At 32.9% G+C, this 14,760-nt stretch overlaps 1 protein-coding gene across 10 annotated transcripts in view; it reads right to left on the bottom strand.

Moving 5' to 3' along the window:
- Window positions 1–14,760, bottom strand: part of LOC143240345 (GATA-binding factor 2-like) — a 311,086-nt gene that overhangs the window by 230,655 nt on the left and 65,671 nt on the right. For all 10 annotated transcript variants that reach the window (XM_076482622.1, XM_076482636.1, XM_076482631.1 and 7 more), the window contains exon 2: window positions 2,703–2,757. In XM_076482622.1, coding sequence (XP_076338737.1) covers window positions 2,703–2,757 — 55 coding nt within the window. The remainder of the gene's footprint in view (window positions 1–2,702; window positions 2,758–14,760) is intronic.

The following is a 14,760-nucleotide window of genomic DNA, read 5'->3' as shown; positions in this document are numbered from 1 at the left end:
TAACATGACAGCCACATCAAATATACAGTTGCGGTGAAAGAGCATTTCAGAACTATATTTTGTCATTGATCGTTTGATACCATCAAAAATTTATAACTTTAGGAAAGGATAAATGACGTTTCTTTATAACACAAGATATTAGCATACACAGATCATAAAGATCGATGGCTTTAGAGTTCCTAAGACAGAGATATTACTCTCATATTGGAAAGCAAAGGAATATGAATCAAGCAGGGAGCCAGGATTATATAGAAAGAGACCTGCAACAGGTCGAACCTCAGCCATGGTAATCAAAGTGCGACTACTTGTAACAGGCGAGAATCCAGATAAAGAAAATCAGTGACAAAATATGCCCCAGGCAACGGTAAGCAACATGTAACAGATTTAATATTATATATCTATTTCAGTATCGATGTTTGTTCAAGTTAAATTTCTATTTAGAAATCTACATATTTTATAGTGTTAAATCTGTATTACAAAATTGCCACTTATTTATTTAAGTTGTAGAAGATTCTTGAGTGTAAGAATCAACAATACATGTGCATGTGTGTTTGTAAGCACTAGTATATCATCAGTATTCATCAGTATTGTTGTGCAGGCTGAAATTTCTAGAAACTATTCTCACGCCTATAAATGTAACCAACATAACGTGCTGAGAGATAGTATATATTATTGGCTTGTTATAATTGGTATACTATAAAACTCGAAAGCTATACCTGTTATTAACACTTATTAATCAGGAAACTCAAATATAATGACCAGGAACGTTTATAAATTTTGAACATTACCAACCATTTAATTTTAGTGGATTCATATCGAACATTAATATTTTTACGAAAACATTATATAATTTCATTGATAGAAAACTCGAGAATTTTTTGGGAGTTAGCTAACTCTGCGTTAAATGAATTGTATCCTTATTGACTAAAATTTAATTCGCTGAACCCTTGATAAGATATCCAGTTCCAGACCAGATAGAAGACTTAATACTATCTGGAAGTTTGTAAAACCGTGTATGTAAATCATTATATGTAATAACTGTCATTGTAACTTGTATTATTGTTTGTTTATTAAAATATATTTGTGTGTATCAATCTTGCTAGCAAATATTGTAGATTGGATATATATCGGCACTTAATTAACTTCTAACTCAGTGTTAGACAATTTGAAATAGTAATACGTAACAGACATATTAAAAAAATATCTTCTTCTGAAAAAGTGACACAAGTCACATGTAGATAATCTGCTTTCACGAGCTAGCCATTTAAACCTCATGAATCTTATGAGCTTTAAAATGAAGTAAGTTTTCATACTATTCCATAAAAAGGTATATTCTGGTTAAGCTGCCAAAAGCAGTGCCTGTGAATGTCTGTGTGTCCGAACGTTTTGAACACTATGGAACCACCTTCCTCGTACACTAAATGATTTTTAGAAACTTGCAGGAGGATTGTTTGTTTGTTTTGAATTTCGCGCAAAGCTACTCGAGGGCTATCTGCGCTAGCTATCCCTAATTTAGCAGTGTAAGACTAGAGGGAAGGCAGCTAGTCATCATCACCCACCGCCAACTCTTGGGCTACTCTTTTGCCAATTAATAGATTACGATTACGTAATCAGATTACGTAATCATAATCTATTACGATTACGAGTTGAACACCTTAGTTCACCTGGCCATTTCGGGCCGCTGCAGGAGGAAGTGGTTTGTTTCAGAAATTAAAACTTTATGATGAAGCCTTTCGAAATTACAATTATGCTGTAGGGCTATCTTGAAGATGCTTGATTGTCATTTATAACACGACTGGATGTAGCGACATTATCTATAATAATAATTATCATATAACGTACTCAACATCTTTAATCGGTAATGTAAGATATTAAAGTAATCGGACAAGAACTTCTTATCCATTATTTCAATTTCCTTAGGTAAACTGTTATCACATTATGCATATATATATAATTTTATTTATGTTTATTTTATATTTAAAATAAAATGCACAAAAAAGAAAATATTTATAACTGCGTTAATAAGTAACTTAATGACGTACTTCATGCCCAGACTGACAGGATCTTATTCCATAATTTTCTTTTTTGGGGGGCGGGATGTACGTGATTGTTAAAGTAAAGAAAATGCAGAAATGTGTCTTCGATTTTCTCTTTGATCAACAAAATTATATAACAGTTAATATCGGTTACTAAGAAGGCTTATGTAATTTGTTAGGTCTAATGTCAGAGCTTTATTAATATTTTCTGTAATTCATTCACACCTAACCACACACACGTACATATTTATACATTAAAAATGTAAATTAACGTATTTTTAAATCTGAATTATTTCCACATAAATTGCGTTACAATAAAATATTACTTCAATTTGACTCGTATATAAATGGTTATATTCGTAACGATATAAAAAGTAATTAACTTAAAAGTGCTTTGAAAGGTAAAAGATATGGGTCGACACCTGCACCAAATAGTATAACACTCTAGTTTAAGACCTAAGGTGATAGTGTAAGTTAGTTTAAGACTAACCTGAAACTGATTAGCTATCAGAGACATGTTTGTCCCTTATTCTTTTGCATGTGCATAATTCAGATTTAAATAAAATTGCAGTTGTTTTGTTTCAAGCTAAGCGATAAAGAGCATAAGATAAGAGTAAGAGATTATTATCGTCTCGTTTAAAATAAATCATCTATATTATTACATACCTTGACGGTTTTCTTGCGTCCTTTTGATTTTCGTTTCAAATCAGTTTGGGTCACTCTAAGAATAGAGAGTATGAATGTAATTCAACTATTTACCTACGTAGTAACAAAACTATATATATTTATTTAATGACTAGACGTATTCGTAATAACGAAATAACTTTTTATTTTAATAATGCTTTATAATATATATTCTGTTCTCAGTTATTAAAAATGGTTCATTACACACCGAAAAATAGATTTTCATTCTAAGAAGAACATACAAGGTGTCGGTCAAGCTTTTTCATACAAGGAACACAATTTCGAAAAATTTCTAGTTTATTTGCAGTTAAGCACAAAGCTTAACAAAGGGCCATCTGTGCTCTGTCCACCACGGGTAGCGAATCCCGGTTTCTAGAGTTTTAAGTCTGCGGACATACCGCTGTACAACTAGTGGGGGGTGATCATTTTAGAGCCAGAACTTCAAAATCTAAATTTCATATACGAGAAAAAATACAAAGAAGTATATTGTTATCATAAACTTGTTATAGCACACCTCACTTCTTCAAAAAGAAACCAAACCCAAACAAAAATCGTCAAAAGACGCTCAGTGTCACATTTAAATTTTATTTATCGATATACCCATTTTCCTTCCTCAGTATGAAGCATTATAGAGTGAAAATACCACAAGGATTAATGAATTGCAACCTCCGAAAGATACTCTTATCCTTAAGACAGCCATGTTATTACAATAAATAAACGCTTTAATATTTTTACAGCTTTAATAATCATCCTATAAATCGTACAGTTTTGAAAAAAATAGTACGATGTTTGTTTTGTAACACAAACCAGTCCTAACTCGCATTTATAAGAAAGAAATGACTGAGGTACATTTATCCAATGATGTATCACATTACTTTTTTAAATAATCAGATGACGTTTAGTTATCAAAAGAACTATATTGTTTCAAGCAAATTATCAACATAATTTATAAAACTTACGGATGAATAGTTGAGTTACTTCCCTGGAATGTCAATATAACATTTTTCAAAATAAAACTATAATGGGTTTGGCTTACCTCTTCTTTCTATGGTTTATTACTAAATATTGTGCTATATAAATGTTATGTGTGACCTGGCTGTAGGTAATTATACCTGTCCACAGCTTTGCCCATCATGAAACAATTATTCACGCTTATGCGCGTGATCACGAGTAAAGCAGAACTAGAAATTCCTTGCATTCACATCTTAAGGAAAACATTCTGTCGCTTCAAAGGTAAAATATTCTCTCCGTCTGGGGGCGCTGAAGCACACAGTGGTTGTTATGTGCTGAGAACGGATTGGTCGAGTTACGCATCAGTCAAAACAGCATTTTATATCCCGATCAATGTTGTTCGTTTGATTGGTAATGAAAACGGCTGTAATTCTTTCATCGAAGATACCAAATTGCAAACTCAAACGGTAAACATTCTCTAAATTTAAATGCAACGAATATATCTTGCTCTAGTCATAGGAAAGCTAAGCCTGCCGGTGACGACGCACAAGTTGAACACTAGAAGAATGACCACCCTCACTACAGATAAAATCGCCAGCACGATAATTCTCCTGCTGAGAGAATAGCGTAAAATGCCAAAAACGAGACAGACGTGCTGATGTATTTACACACGAAGTTGTACCGGAAGTCTTTTTTAGTTTTTTGTTTACTTCTTCGTTAATATAGTTGCCCGGAGTCTACCCTAAGAGAAGCAACCTTCTTATCTTCTTGGGTACACTGCCGTCTCCCACGAGAGCATGTTGCACATGCTTGCTCTCATCTTTATATCACAATCTTCCCTCCACCAATCAAATATCTCGAGATATTCTAACGTTGCTATCAAGCCTTGCTGTGTAACTCTCTCATATATATATATATATAATAATATATATTAACTATGATACTTCAACTACATAAAACAAATACTTGCACAATTGTACAACTTTTTCTTCTGCTAATTACTCAACTTCTTTGAATATCACTAAACATAACCTAGTGAATAAGATTAAAACTAGTAAAGAGCGAACTCGTTACTTGACATCTTTATTAAAACATAGAATCTAAAGTAACCGTTTTATAAATAATGAAGCTGATATATCTAAAAATACGCCTTTTGTTATGAAGAATACATTTACAGTTATAAAACATTTAAATAAGCTTTGAAGTAATTCATAAAATAACTGTCAAGAGTTAGGTTTTCTACTATCAACTTCACTAGGAATTAAACTTGTACAATAAACACATTAAGTACAATAAGTTTGTTTTGAATTTTTACAATGTGTACATCATTATACACTATGAGTTCAACTTAGATCTGTACAGTAAACACGTTATATACGGAAAGCTCAACTTAGATTTCAACAGTAAACACGTTATGTAAGTGAAGCTCAACTTACATTTGTTTCGTAAACACATTATAAGGAGTAATTACAATATTATTTTCTATTTAAGTCAATAAATTTATCTTAATGTTTAAACTCTAAAAGTTTAATAGCTGAAATATTAAATATGTAAATGATACGTGAGGAAAGTTTAAGAAAGATTAGACAGCAGTTCACACTGAACAATAAACAGGCGAACCACGACAGCAGTTTACATTGAACAATATACAAGCGAACCACGACAGCAGCTCACATTGAACAATAAAGAAGGAAACCACGACAGCAGTTCATATTGAACAATAAACAATCGAACTACGACAGTAGTTTACATTGAACAATATACAAGAAAGAGAACCACGATATCAGTTCACAGTTCATATTGAACAATAAACAATCGAACTACGACAGCAGTTTACATTGACCAATAAGAAAGAGAACCACGATATCAGTTCACAGTGAACAATAAACAAGCAAACCACGACTGCATTTCATAGTGAACAATAAGTAAGCGAACCACAACAGCAGTTCACATTGAACAATAAGAAAGAGAACCACGACAGCAGTTCACATTGAACAATAAACAAGCGAACTACAACAGCAGTTCTATTGAACAATAAAAAAGAGAACCACAAAAGGAACACCAGCAAAGGAAGATACTTTTTCACGTAATAAAAGAACTTTAGTGATTTTGTTTCACACGTAACATTTGTTTATTTAAACACTAAATTAAAATTAACGCTATTATTGTAGATTATAAACGCATGCAAAAACTGGAATAGACAGTACCTGGCTTATAATTATGTCAGGTGAACTAGTTATTTTAAGAACTTAAAACCTATGTATACCTATCATCAGAAAGAAAGGTTCTGTGATTATTTATCCCTTGTGTGGATCCTTGCATAAATTTACGTTTAACTTGTTTGACAAAACATGGTAAGATTAATATTTTCCTAATCTTCATTTAAACATAATCGGAAATAAACTGTTATCAGAGGAAGGGATTTTCTGCAGATTTTTATTTTGAGATGACTAAGTCTTTCCTTAATGAACACCAGTAGAGAAACGTTTCAATATCCTTGTAAAATATCAAACACAAAATATAATTCAAACACACAAAGTTGTGGTTTTGATCACTATGTGTGACAGAGAGTCTGTCGTCTAGAGGAACTGATGTAAGATGTCAAACACAAAATATAATTCAAACATACAAAGTTGTGGTTTTGATCACTATGTGTGACAGAGAGTCTGTTATCTAGAGGAACTGATGTAAAATATCAAACACAAAATATAATTCAAACATACAAAGTTGTGGTTTTGATCACTATGTGTGACAGAGAGTCTGTTATCTAGAGGAACTGATGTAAAATATCAAAATTGAAGCTGTTGACTTGATCGATCATAGTGACCGGTCTGTGTGAAACAACAAGAACAGTTACCTAGCTTTTGTAACAGTGCCAGTATAAAGCGTTTAGTTTTCGAGTTGGATGCTTATTTAGGTTAATGAACGTGACGTTTAGTTTCACAGAAATGCTCTGACTTTCAATCATTATAATTAAAAGTTAACGTTTCAAAACATGTTTTTAGTTTTTAGACCCCTAGGGAACTGTCCATTACGGTTATGAAACAAAATTTAAAACGAGAATTCTTCTGTCAATTTACAAATTGGTATTTGGACTATGAAGACACCTTAGTGTTCAGATGTAAAATGTTTTATAAATTTTCAGGTTTTCAATCTTGTTAAATTTTTTTTTTCTGAATTGCTTTCTTTAAACAACTTATTTAAGGATATTTGATGATACTTAGGAAGTATGCGAATTACTTTATTATGATTCATGTTCAGTTCTTGGAAGACAATAAATGCGAAAATATTAAACATGTTATTTGGCTAATCTTCAGACAAACGTGTTTACATAAAAGTGTATTTTATAGTTAGAAAATTCCAAGAGCATTATATAAACATACATTAGAGCTTTATTACAACCGTTACTTGTTTATCATTTTCGATAATTAATATCAGTTTATTCGTTTTTGTCAGAACGCTGATATTTTTGTTTAAAATTATCACGCGATCCCATAAAAGAGACTAATAATGTTTTTCAATTATTATTATTTTGTAAATTTTGGACCTGGTGGCAGTACGTCAGGATAACGACAATTAGGTGTGTGTTTTCTTATAGCAAAGCCACATCAGGCTATCTGCTGAGTCCACCGAGGGGAAGAATGCGATCGATTGATTGGTTGGTTTGTTGTTAAGTGCAAATCTGCATAATGTGTTATCTATTTCCGTCCACCGCAGGTATCTAAGTGTAAATTCTAGGGTTGTAAGCACGCATGCTTAAGGCTGAGCGGATGGAGAGTAGATAATCACGAATATCTAATACTGCAATGTTACACAGAGCTTATATATGTGACGTCATAATTTTTGCCGCGGCATACTGGTTCGTAGAATGGCTTATTTTTCTTTTCTCAAGAGTAAACTTTTAGCTCATAGTATCGTGATCTCTGGAAGGATTTTAGGTCTAAAAGATCCTCAAGTATCGTGGCTATTGAATATTTCCTCTTGTTTAGGTTGACGTAGGTCCACTTTAACAATTTAATCTACCACAATGCCGAGAAGCAAACATGAGTGTTAGAAATCGACACGTGTGAACAGTTAAGTAAATATACTGAGATTTTATTTCACCTTTTTTACCACCTCATCTCCTCAGGTGACTTTCAACGATAAGTTATGTGTGTATATGAACTATTTTTAGATCAAACCTGTGTGTTCCATTCTTTAGGCTATTTTGTCTCATTACAGAGTTCAGGTACAACAGGACGTAAAGCTGTCATATGTGGGGCCTATCAGGTTAGTAAATTGATACCAAGATATAATTATATACTACATTCCATAGGCACTATCTTGATTTATCTAACGTCACACCTACATAAAAATATAATTTACTTAGAGTGTCTACAAATGTTCGTAACCAATAATCGTCTTACTAAGTCGTGTTCACGTTTTGATTTGGTATAAAGATACGGACGGGTTACCTTATTCTCACCTGCAATAACAGTGTAAAATGAGCTAGAAAATTACAGTTAATGTACCGTAAACAAAGTCAGGGCATTGCAAGAATTCATATAGAATAATAAATTTAAGAAAAAAATAACTTGCCATTGTACAAGTCCTTTTGTAAAAGTAGTGCTTGGAAACTAGTGTTTTTTTTACAAACATGTTTAATATGAAGGGAAACAAAAAAAGCAAACAATAAAATTATTGGTACAAAGTGACAAGCACACGTTTGGTTTTAAACAGAAGTTTTTGTACCAACTTATTACAATAACCAAAACCTCTCCTCGTATCAGAGAATTAAGTTATCACACTTATAGTTGAGATGAAAAGACTCAAAATAAACTTCACAATTATTTGTACTATTCAGTGTTTGTGAAACATATTTTATATTCAAAATTAGGACAGTGTAGATAATGTGTGTGCAGAAACACGGTATAATATATGACATTAAAGTTTCAAGTAAGAATTTCTGACCAAGCGAATATGTTTTTTTAAGAGAACTGTGGTGATATAATAATATTTTATTTATAAGGAGAATAATAGATTGGCCTACTTTGGCGATACATTTGGTGAATTAGAATTGCATAACTGTTGATTTTGTTACCACATTTGTACTTACATCAAAATTAATAAAGCCAACTAACCAGCTGTTTAATCGTTGTCAATATATGGATTTATTATCTTGAGCAGTAGAACCAGAAAGTCGTCCTCTTGTAGCGATCATAATGGTATCTGTGGGTAATCTGAGTGTTTGTGATTTTAGCAAATTTTTTGCCTCCTCTGTGGTGGATCTGTGAGGTTATTTATTGTTGACGAAGCATATGAGAAATATTTTATTGAATCTTCAAAAAATTAGAGAAATAACGATGAACAATTAAAAACAGACCAATCTCACTTCCTTTTGACAAAGAAAAAACAATAACAACAACAAAACACGTGTTATAAGATCAGTGTAGCAGCTGAGGTCATTGCACAAAAACATATCGTTAAAAAACCAAAATGACGGCAAAGTCCATTGGGTGAAACAATAGATATCAAAGGACACAATAACAACAATGTTTATTGGATGGACAAAAAATAAATGTCAAAGGAAAGGTAAAAAAAAAAAAATAAAAAGCTGTCATGAGAACAATTACTGTTGGAAGATGGATCACAGCTCTTTCCGAGGAAGAATATTCATAATAGAGAACTAAAAATTCACAGAAGGAGGGGGGTACAGACCAATATTAAATAGTATCAGAGAGGAAAGAGGACAGCTAGTCATCACCACCCATCGCCAACTCTTCGGCTACTCTTTTACCAACGAATAGTGGGATTGACCGTCACATTGTAACGCCCCCACGGCTGAAAGGGCGAGAATATTTGGCGCGACGGGAATGCGAACCCGCGACCCTCAGATTACGAATCGCACGCCTTAACACGCTTGGCCATGCCGGGCCCGGGAGGGAAATATAATAAAAATGAATAGAGAAAATTTGTATCGCTTTATAAAGTGTTGACCTTTAATATTTTAATAATTTAAGATATATAATTTACTTTTTTATTCACGTAACTATAGTGTAGTACAGAACGAATAAGTAAAAGATATCCAAATCAACATGTCTCACGTTTTTCCGTTTTTCTCAGGCTACCGGTACAGTGAAAGCACGGAAATTCACGTTGAAACTGAAACCACGCGAACTTAACAGCTATTAGGTGTAGGTAATGCTGAAGGTCTTTGTCAATAATAAAGATCCTGGTCGAGAACCAGTTGATGTGGGTAAGCTTTTATAAAATGGACCAAGTTTAACATCAGTGTATTCTCCTCCTATTGGGGGTCAACTGTCCCATATGGGGCGTTCTCTTATGACCCCACGGCCCATTCATCACACCACTAATCACGCTGGTGTGCTCAGCGTGAGCTGGATTAATTACGAACGTGCGGACTAGCCGCAGTATTCGCCCAAGGTGCTAGCTTTATGGATGAGTGTCCTACGCCCCCCATTGGTTTGATTTATGGGGCGCTAGAGTGGTGAAACCGCCGAGAATTCCCCATCCAAACCTGTGCTAATAAGGCGAGTTTTGAGCCTCTTACAGTTCTAGAGGAAAAGAGGCTCTCAACATTGTCGGCCACCCAAACCCTAGGTGTGGGCGGAATACAAATATTAGCACAAGTTCCGTGATCTTGACAACAAAATTACTGACCACTCGTACAACAGCACTATCTGAGATCAAAGTATTTTCTGAAAAAAAAAAGTATATTTCTAACATGTATATGAGCGGTATCTTGTGTTAAAATTTCATTTAACATTATTTATCTATTATATACATACACACACATATATATTTAACTTATTGTTATATCATTTAATTGCAAACAGGTAATTTGAAGCATTACAAATTGCAGTAGCAAGAAATCGATAATTCATATCATATGGAGAACGCGTGGCGCCATCGCTTAACAAACATTGCAACTATATATTTAGATATTTGAGTGTGATTTTCATTTGTTAGTTTTTCATAACAAATAAATATTATGTTGATAAGCTCCTGATAGAACAAGTATCATATTATTCTAGCTATGTAATTTTAAATCTTGCAATATTAGAATTTCTAGTAATAAATAAATTAAGAAAATTATCTCTTTTATTGTTATATAGTTTCATCGAGTCAAGTGGATGAAGCATAACGCCACTTAAACCAGAATAGTCCACTAACAGACGTGTATAAACATTATCAGACTGCTCTATTCGATCTAGGTCAGCGGCACAGGGTAGATGAAATAATTTACCATTTAATGTTGTGTTTTACGTTACAGCACTAAAAAAAGGAAATAAATGCAGCTGTCCGAAATGACTTCTATATTTTGTTTTAATTTACCAATAGGTATCTCATGGATTTTTAGTATTTTTTACTATATATTCTTATTACATTTAATACTTATAGTAAAACATGACTTCTAGAGACTTGGAAAATAGATGTTTTATGTGTGATCTTGTAAAAACGAAATCAGATAAAGTTATGTCAGAAAGTTTGGTCTAAAAGTTTATGGGTTAAATTTAAGAAATACCAACTTATATATATACTGAAACAATGTTATAAAATTACTTCATGTAACTAAATTATTCAACTTTAATTAGAAACGTACAATATTCTTGTTTCCAACTGTTATCGCAAGCTGTTTTTCATACAATAAATGTTTATTTGTTACTAAACAGTTGAGAGAAGTGAGTTGAAAAGAGTTAATTGAATTAACAAAATTTTTCTGTTCTTTCTATAATATTTTACTCGAATATTTTTTAGAATATACCAGCTTAGAGAAAGGGATCGTAGTAGTTGTTTGTTATTATGCATTAAATTACATAGAGGGCTAGCTGTGTTCTGCTCATCCTGGGTATCGAAACCTGCTTTCTGGTAGTATAAGTCTGCAGACAGACTACGTGCCACTACAGACAGCAAAGAAAGTAAAAGAGTTAGTTTAGTAATATGTTTCTGTTGTTTTAAAATCAATTTTGTGAGACAATATAAACAAATAGTCTAATAGAAATAGGATTTGAATAGAGAAAAATTCTAAAATATTCTGTACAAATGCTAAAAATAGCACAAAATTGGAAGGAGCAAAACGCATTTTACTATTTTGCTGGGGATGGAGGTACAAAATTATTCCGGTAGATCTTGTGAATATATGGACCATAAGGGCAGTAGATACTAGTCGTACGACAAGAATGCTATTTTGTGGAATCAGCATTAAGTATGCGCTTTTGATTGGTAGAACTCAATACCGCGATGTTTTATTAAGATATTATATATCTACTATTCACCAGTAATAGTCTGTTTGTTTTACAGAAAACGATTTATCTGAATAATGCAGAAATCAGAAACCACAGTTATTCTTGCCTAATTATGTCGCTGATAATTCGTACAAATTCATCCAATCTATCTTCCACTTGTTTGTAGAATGGAGGCCGTGGTGTTCTTACATGAATCTTGAATCAAAACATACATCAATATGTGGTTTGAAGTTACATTTGATCATGCATATTAATTAGGGTGGTACTAGGTATTTTGTCATTAGCGATTCAATGAATTGAACAATCTCTATTTGTTAAATGGCGCAAAATTTATTTGATTTGAACAACTTTGAGCTCTTACAAAAGCAGTTACGAGTAGGGTCATAGGTCCACTCACACTGAAAACTTCTTAAAACCAAAGTCTGTCAGCGACTTTGAACTGAAATAAATTGTTTGTTTGCTTTTGCATTTTTCACAAAGCTACACGATGGCCACCTGCGACTGAAATAAATATTCAGCAGTTAATTGATTTGTTATTTGTTTACATTATAAGTACATAACAAGTAACTCTTTTGTCTGTTTAAATAAAGTACATGGAGGTGGATGAATTGTTATTTTGGGCTAAACTTCTTATGTATCTTGTACACTTTGAAAACTTTAGTTTCAAAGATATCTCTTCTTAGTTGTTTTTCATGCAATGGCTCATATATATATATTTCTTTTTAACCTCGTCGTACCTCCGAATATCACGCTTCTCTCTATTTTGTACGATTTTTAGTAGAGAAGATATTAATAATACACAAAAAACGAAAATGTAGAAAATGTTTTATCACTTGTTTTCTATTACAGTAATAGTTTGGGTCATTTATATTAGATTAGCATCGCTGAAATAGTACTTTTTAACTTGTTTCACAAATTGTTTTAAGATTAATTTGAAGTACTGGTCCAGGGTGTGCCATTTCTGAGTGAAAATATTTGCATAGCTAGCTCCTAAACATCCGCATATAATTCATGATGTAACTGGTGAGAGTAAACTGAAATATTTAGTGGACAACTCAAAGGCTTAAGCTATATGTATTTAGCACATAACACAGAACAACAAATATGAAGCACACCAGAATATAATGATGTGAAGTTTTAAAGTCTGATTTAAAAGTAGGCAATGAAAACAAAGTAAACAGAACTTTCTGCAGAAATTTAATTTGATAAACTATCAGTATGTTCATCTGGTGTAGTTCGGTTTCTTTAACAATATACAACATTACTAGAATGGTGTTTTCACTGGAGTCTGAACATAAGATAGAGACACAGAATCATGATTCTGAACAACGCATCACAAGAAATAGACACAGTATCCATAGAAAACAAGAGAAAACAGGAATGATGTGAGGGCTAAGATGAAGGAGATGAGAGAAGAAGCATTTTTTTATTTGCTTGATGGATTTCAAGCAGAGATGCACGAGGGATTTGATCTTTACATTTAAAACACTACAACAGTTCCACAGTGTGAAACGCGAACTTATCGCATTTTTTTACTCAGTGAACTACAGATCCTTAGCCTCAGAGTATATATAGCACGGCAATGGTTCACACGTTTCTTGGAAAACAACAACAGTCTTTTTCATAATAGGCCTTTAACCGTTATATATATATATATATATACGCATAAACTTATGCTTGCTTCTGACATGGGTCTTTCTCTAGTAACCCAATACTGTTATATCTCTAGGTCACTTTAAGGTTAATTTTCGTATTAGATAGAACAGTTGTTGAAAGTCAATAAATGGGACCGAATGGCATCCAACTAAACAGCTGAAATGTTCAAGTAAAATCTATTTTAAATCATTCTAATTTTAAAATGTCAAATTAAAAAAAACTATAATAAAGTTCGTTATCATGAGATTATTCGCAACATGAGTTTTAAGAAGTGTTTTTTTTTTATAAATGCAATCACTATCCATCTTACAGCATTAACAATAAAGAGGTCGCTATTAGCAGTTTGCTGGGATAAACCAAAGGGCGGTTTGGAATCATAGCGATACAATTATCAGAATAAAAGACTTAGTGTCAGTGTGTATATATATATATATATACACATAAATAGATATAGACCAACTTGCATTATTTTTAGACATGTCTGACCTTCTCATATGTAAATTACCATGGTAGTCTTGAAGTGGGAACTGCAGTTAATTCACGGTTGACGTCGTGACAATAACTTGGTTAGCGTGACAGTTATTTATCCGAATTAAAAGAAACCCTCTAGCGACGGGTGCACAGGTGGGGTCAGGTGACAGAGTAAACATCCCGAAGCTGATATTTCTCTCTCCTCGGTCTTCTAATTAACGGTGGGCATTTTAGCCTCCAGGCTGTGTTGCTAATGAGAAGTGCACCCTTGGGAAGACCGTAACTGACATTTATAATTAAGAAATAAAAATAAAACGTTTTTCTTTATGAGCTAAGCACATGGGAATGAGCCTGTGCAGCAGCTCTGAAAAATAACCCTTAGTAATCGTCTCAGAAGTGTTACCGCTCCTTGTTCATCATTATATGGGTTCAAAAGTAATTTTATTCTATCTACACCTAATTCCAATCTACTGAATACGCTCATAATAAATCTTATGAAAGCAGTGAGGAAAGCTTAAATCTGAAGTTGTCAAAATGTTTACCTCTATTATGCAAATGTTTACTATCAATTAAACACTGAAGCGTACAGTTTTGATATCCGTGAACTGATTACCATGGTAATCTCACACAGTTGGCTGAAGTTTAAGTTTAACGAGGTATTATATAATTATTAGATAGTTATGTCTTAGAGTATTTTACCGTAAGGAGTTTGTGAA

This window comes from Tachypleus tridentatus, chromosome 13 (assembly GCF_004210375.1).
Source record: "Tachypleus tridentatus isolate NWPU-2018 chromosome 13, ASM421037v1, whole genome shotgun sequence".
Taxonomy (NCBI): domain Eukaryota; kingdom Metazoa; phylum Arthropoda; class Merostomata; order Xiphosura; family Limulidae; genus Tachypleus; species Tachypleus tridentatus.
The sequence above is the reverse complement of the archived record's forward strand: the minus strand, read 5'-3'. Positions and strand labels throughout refer to the sequence as shown.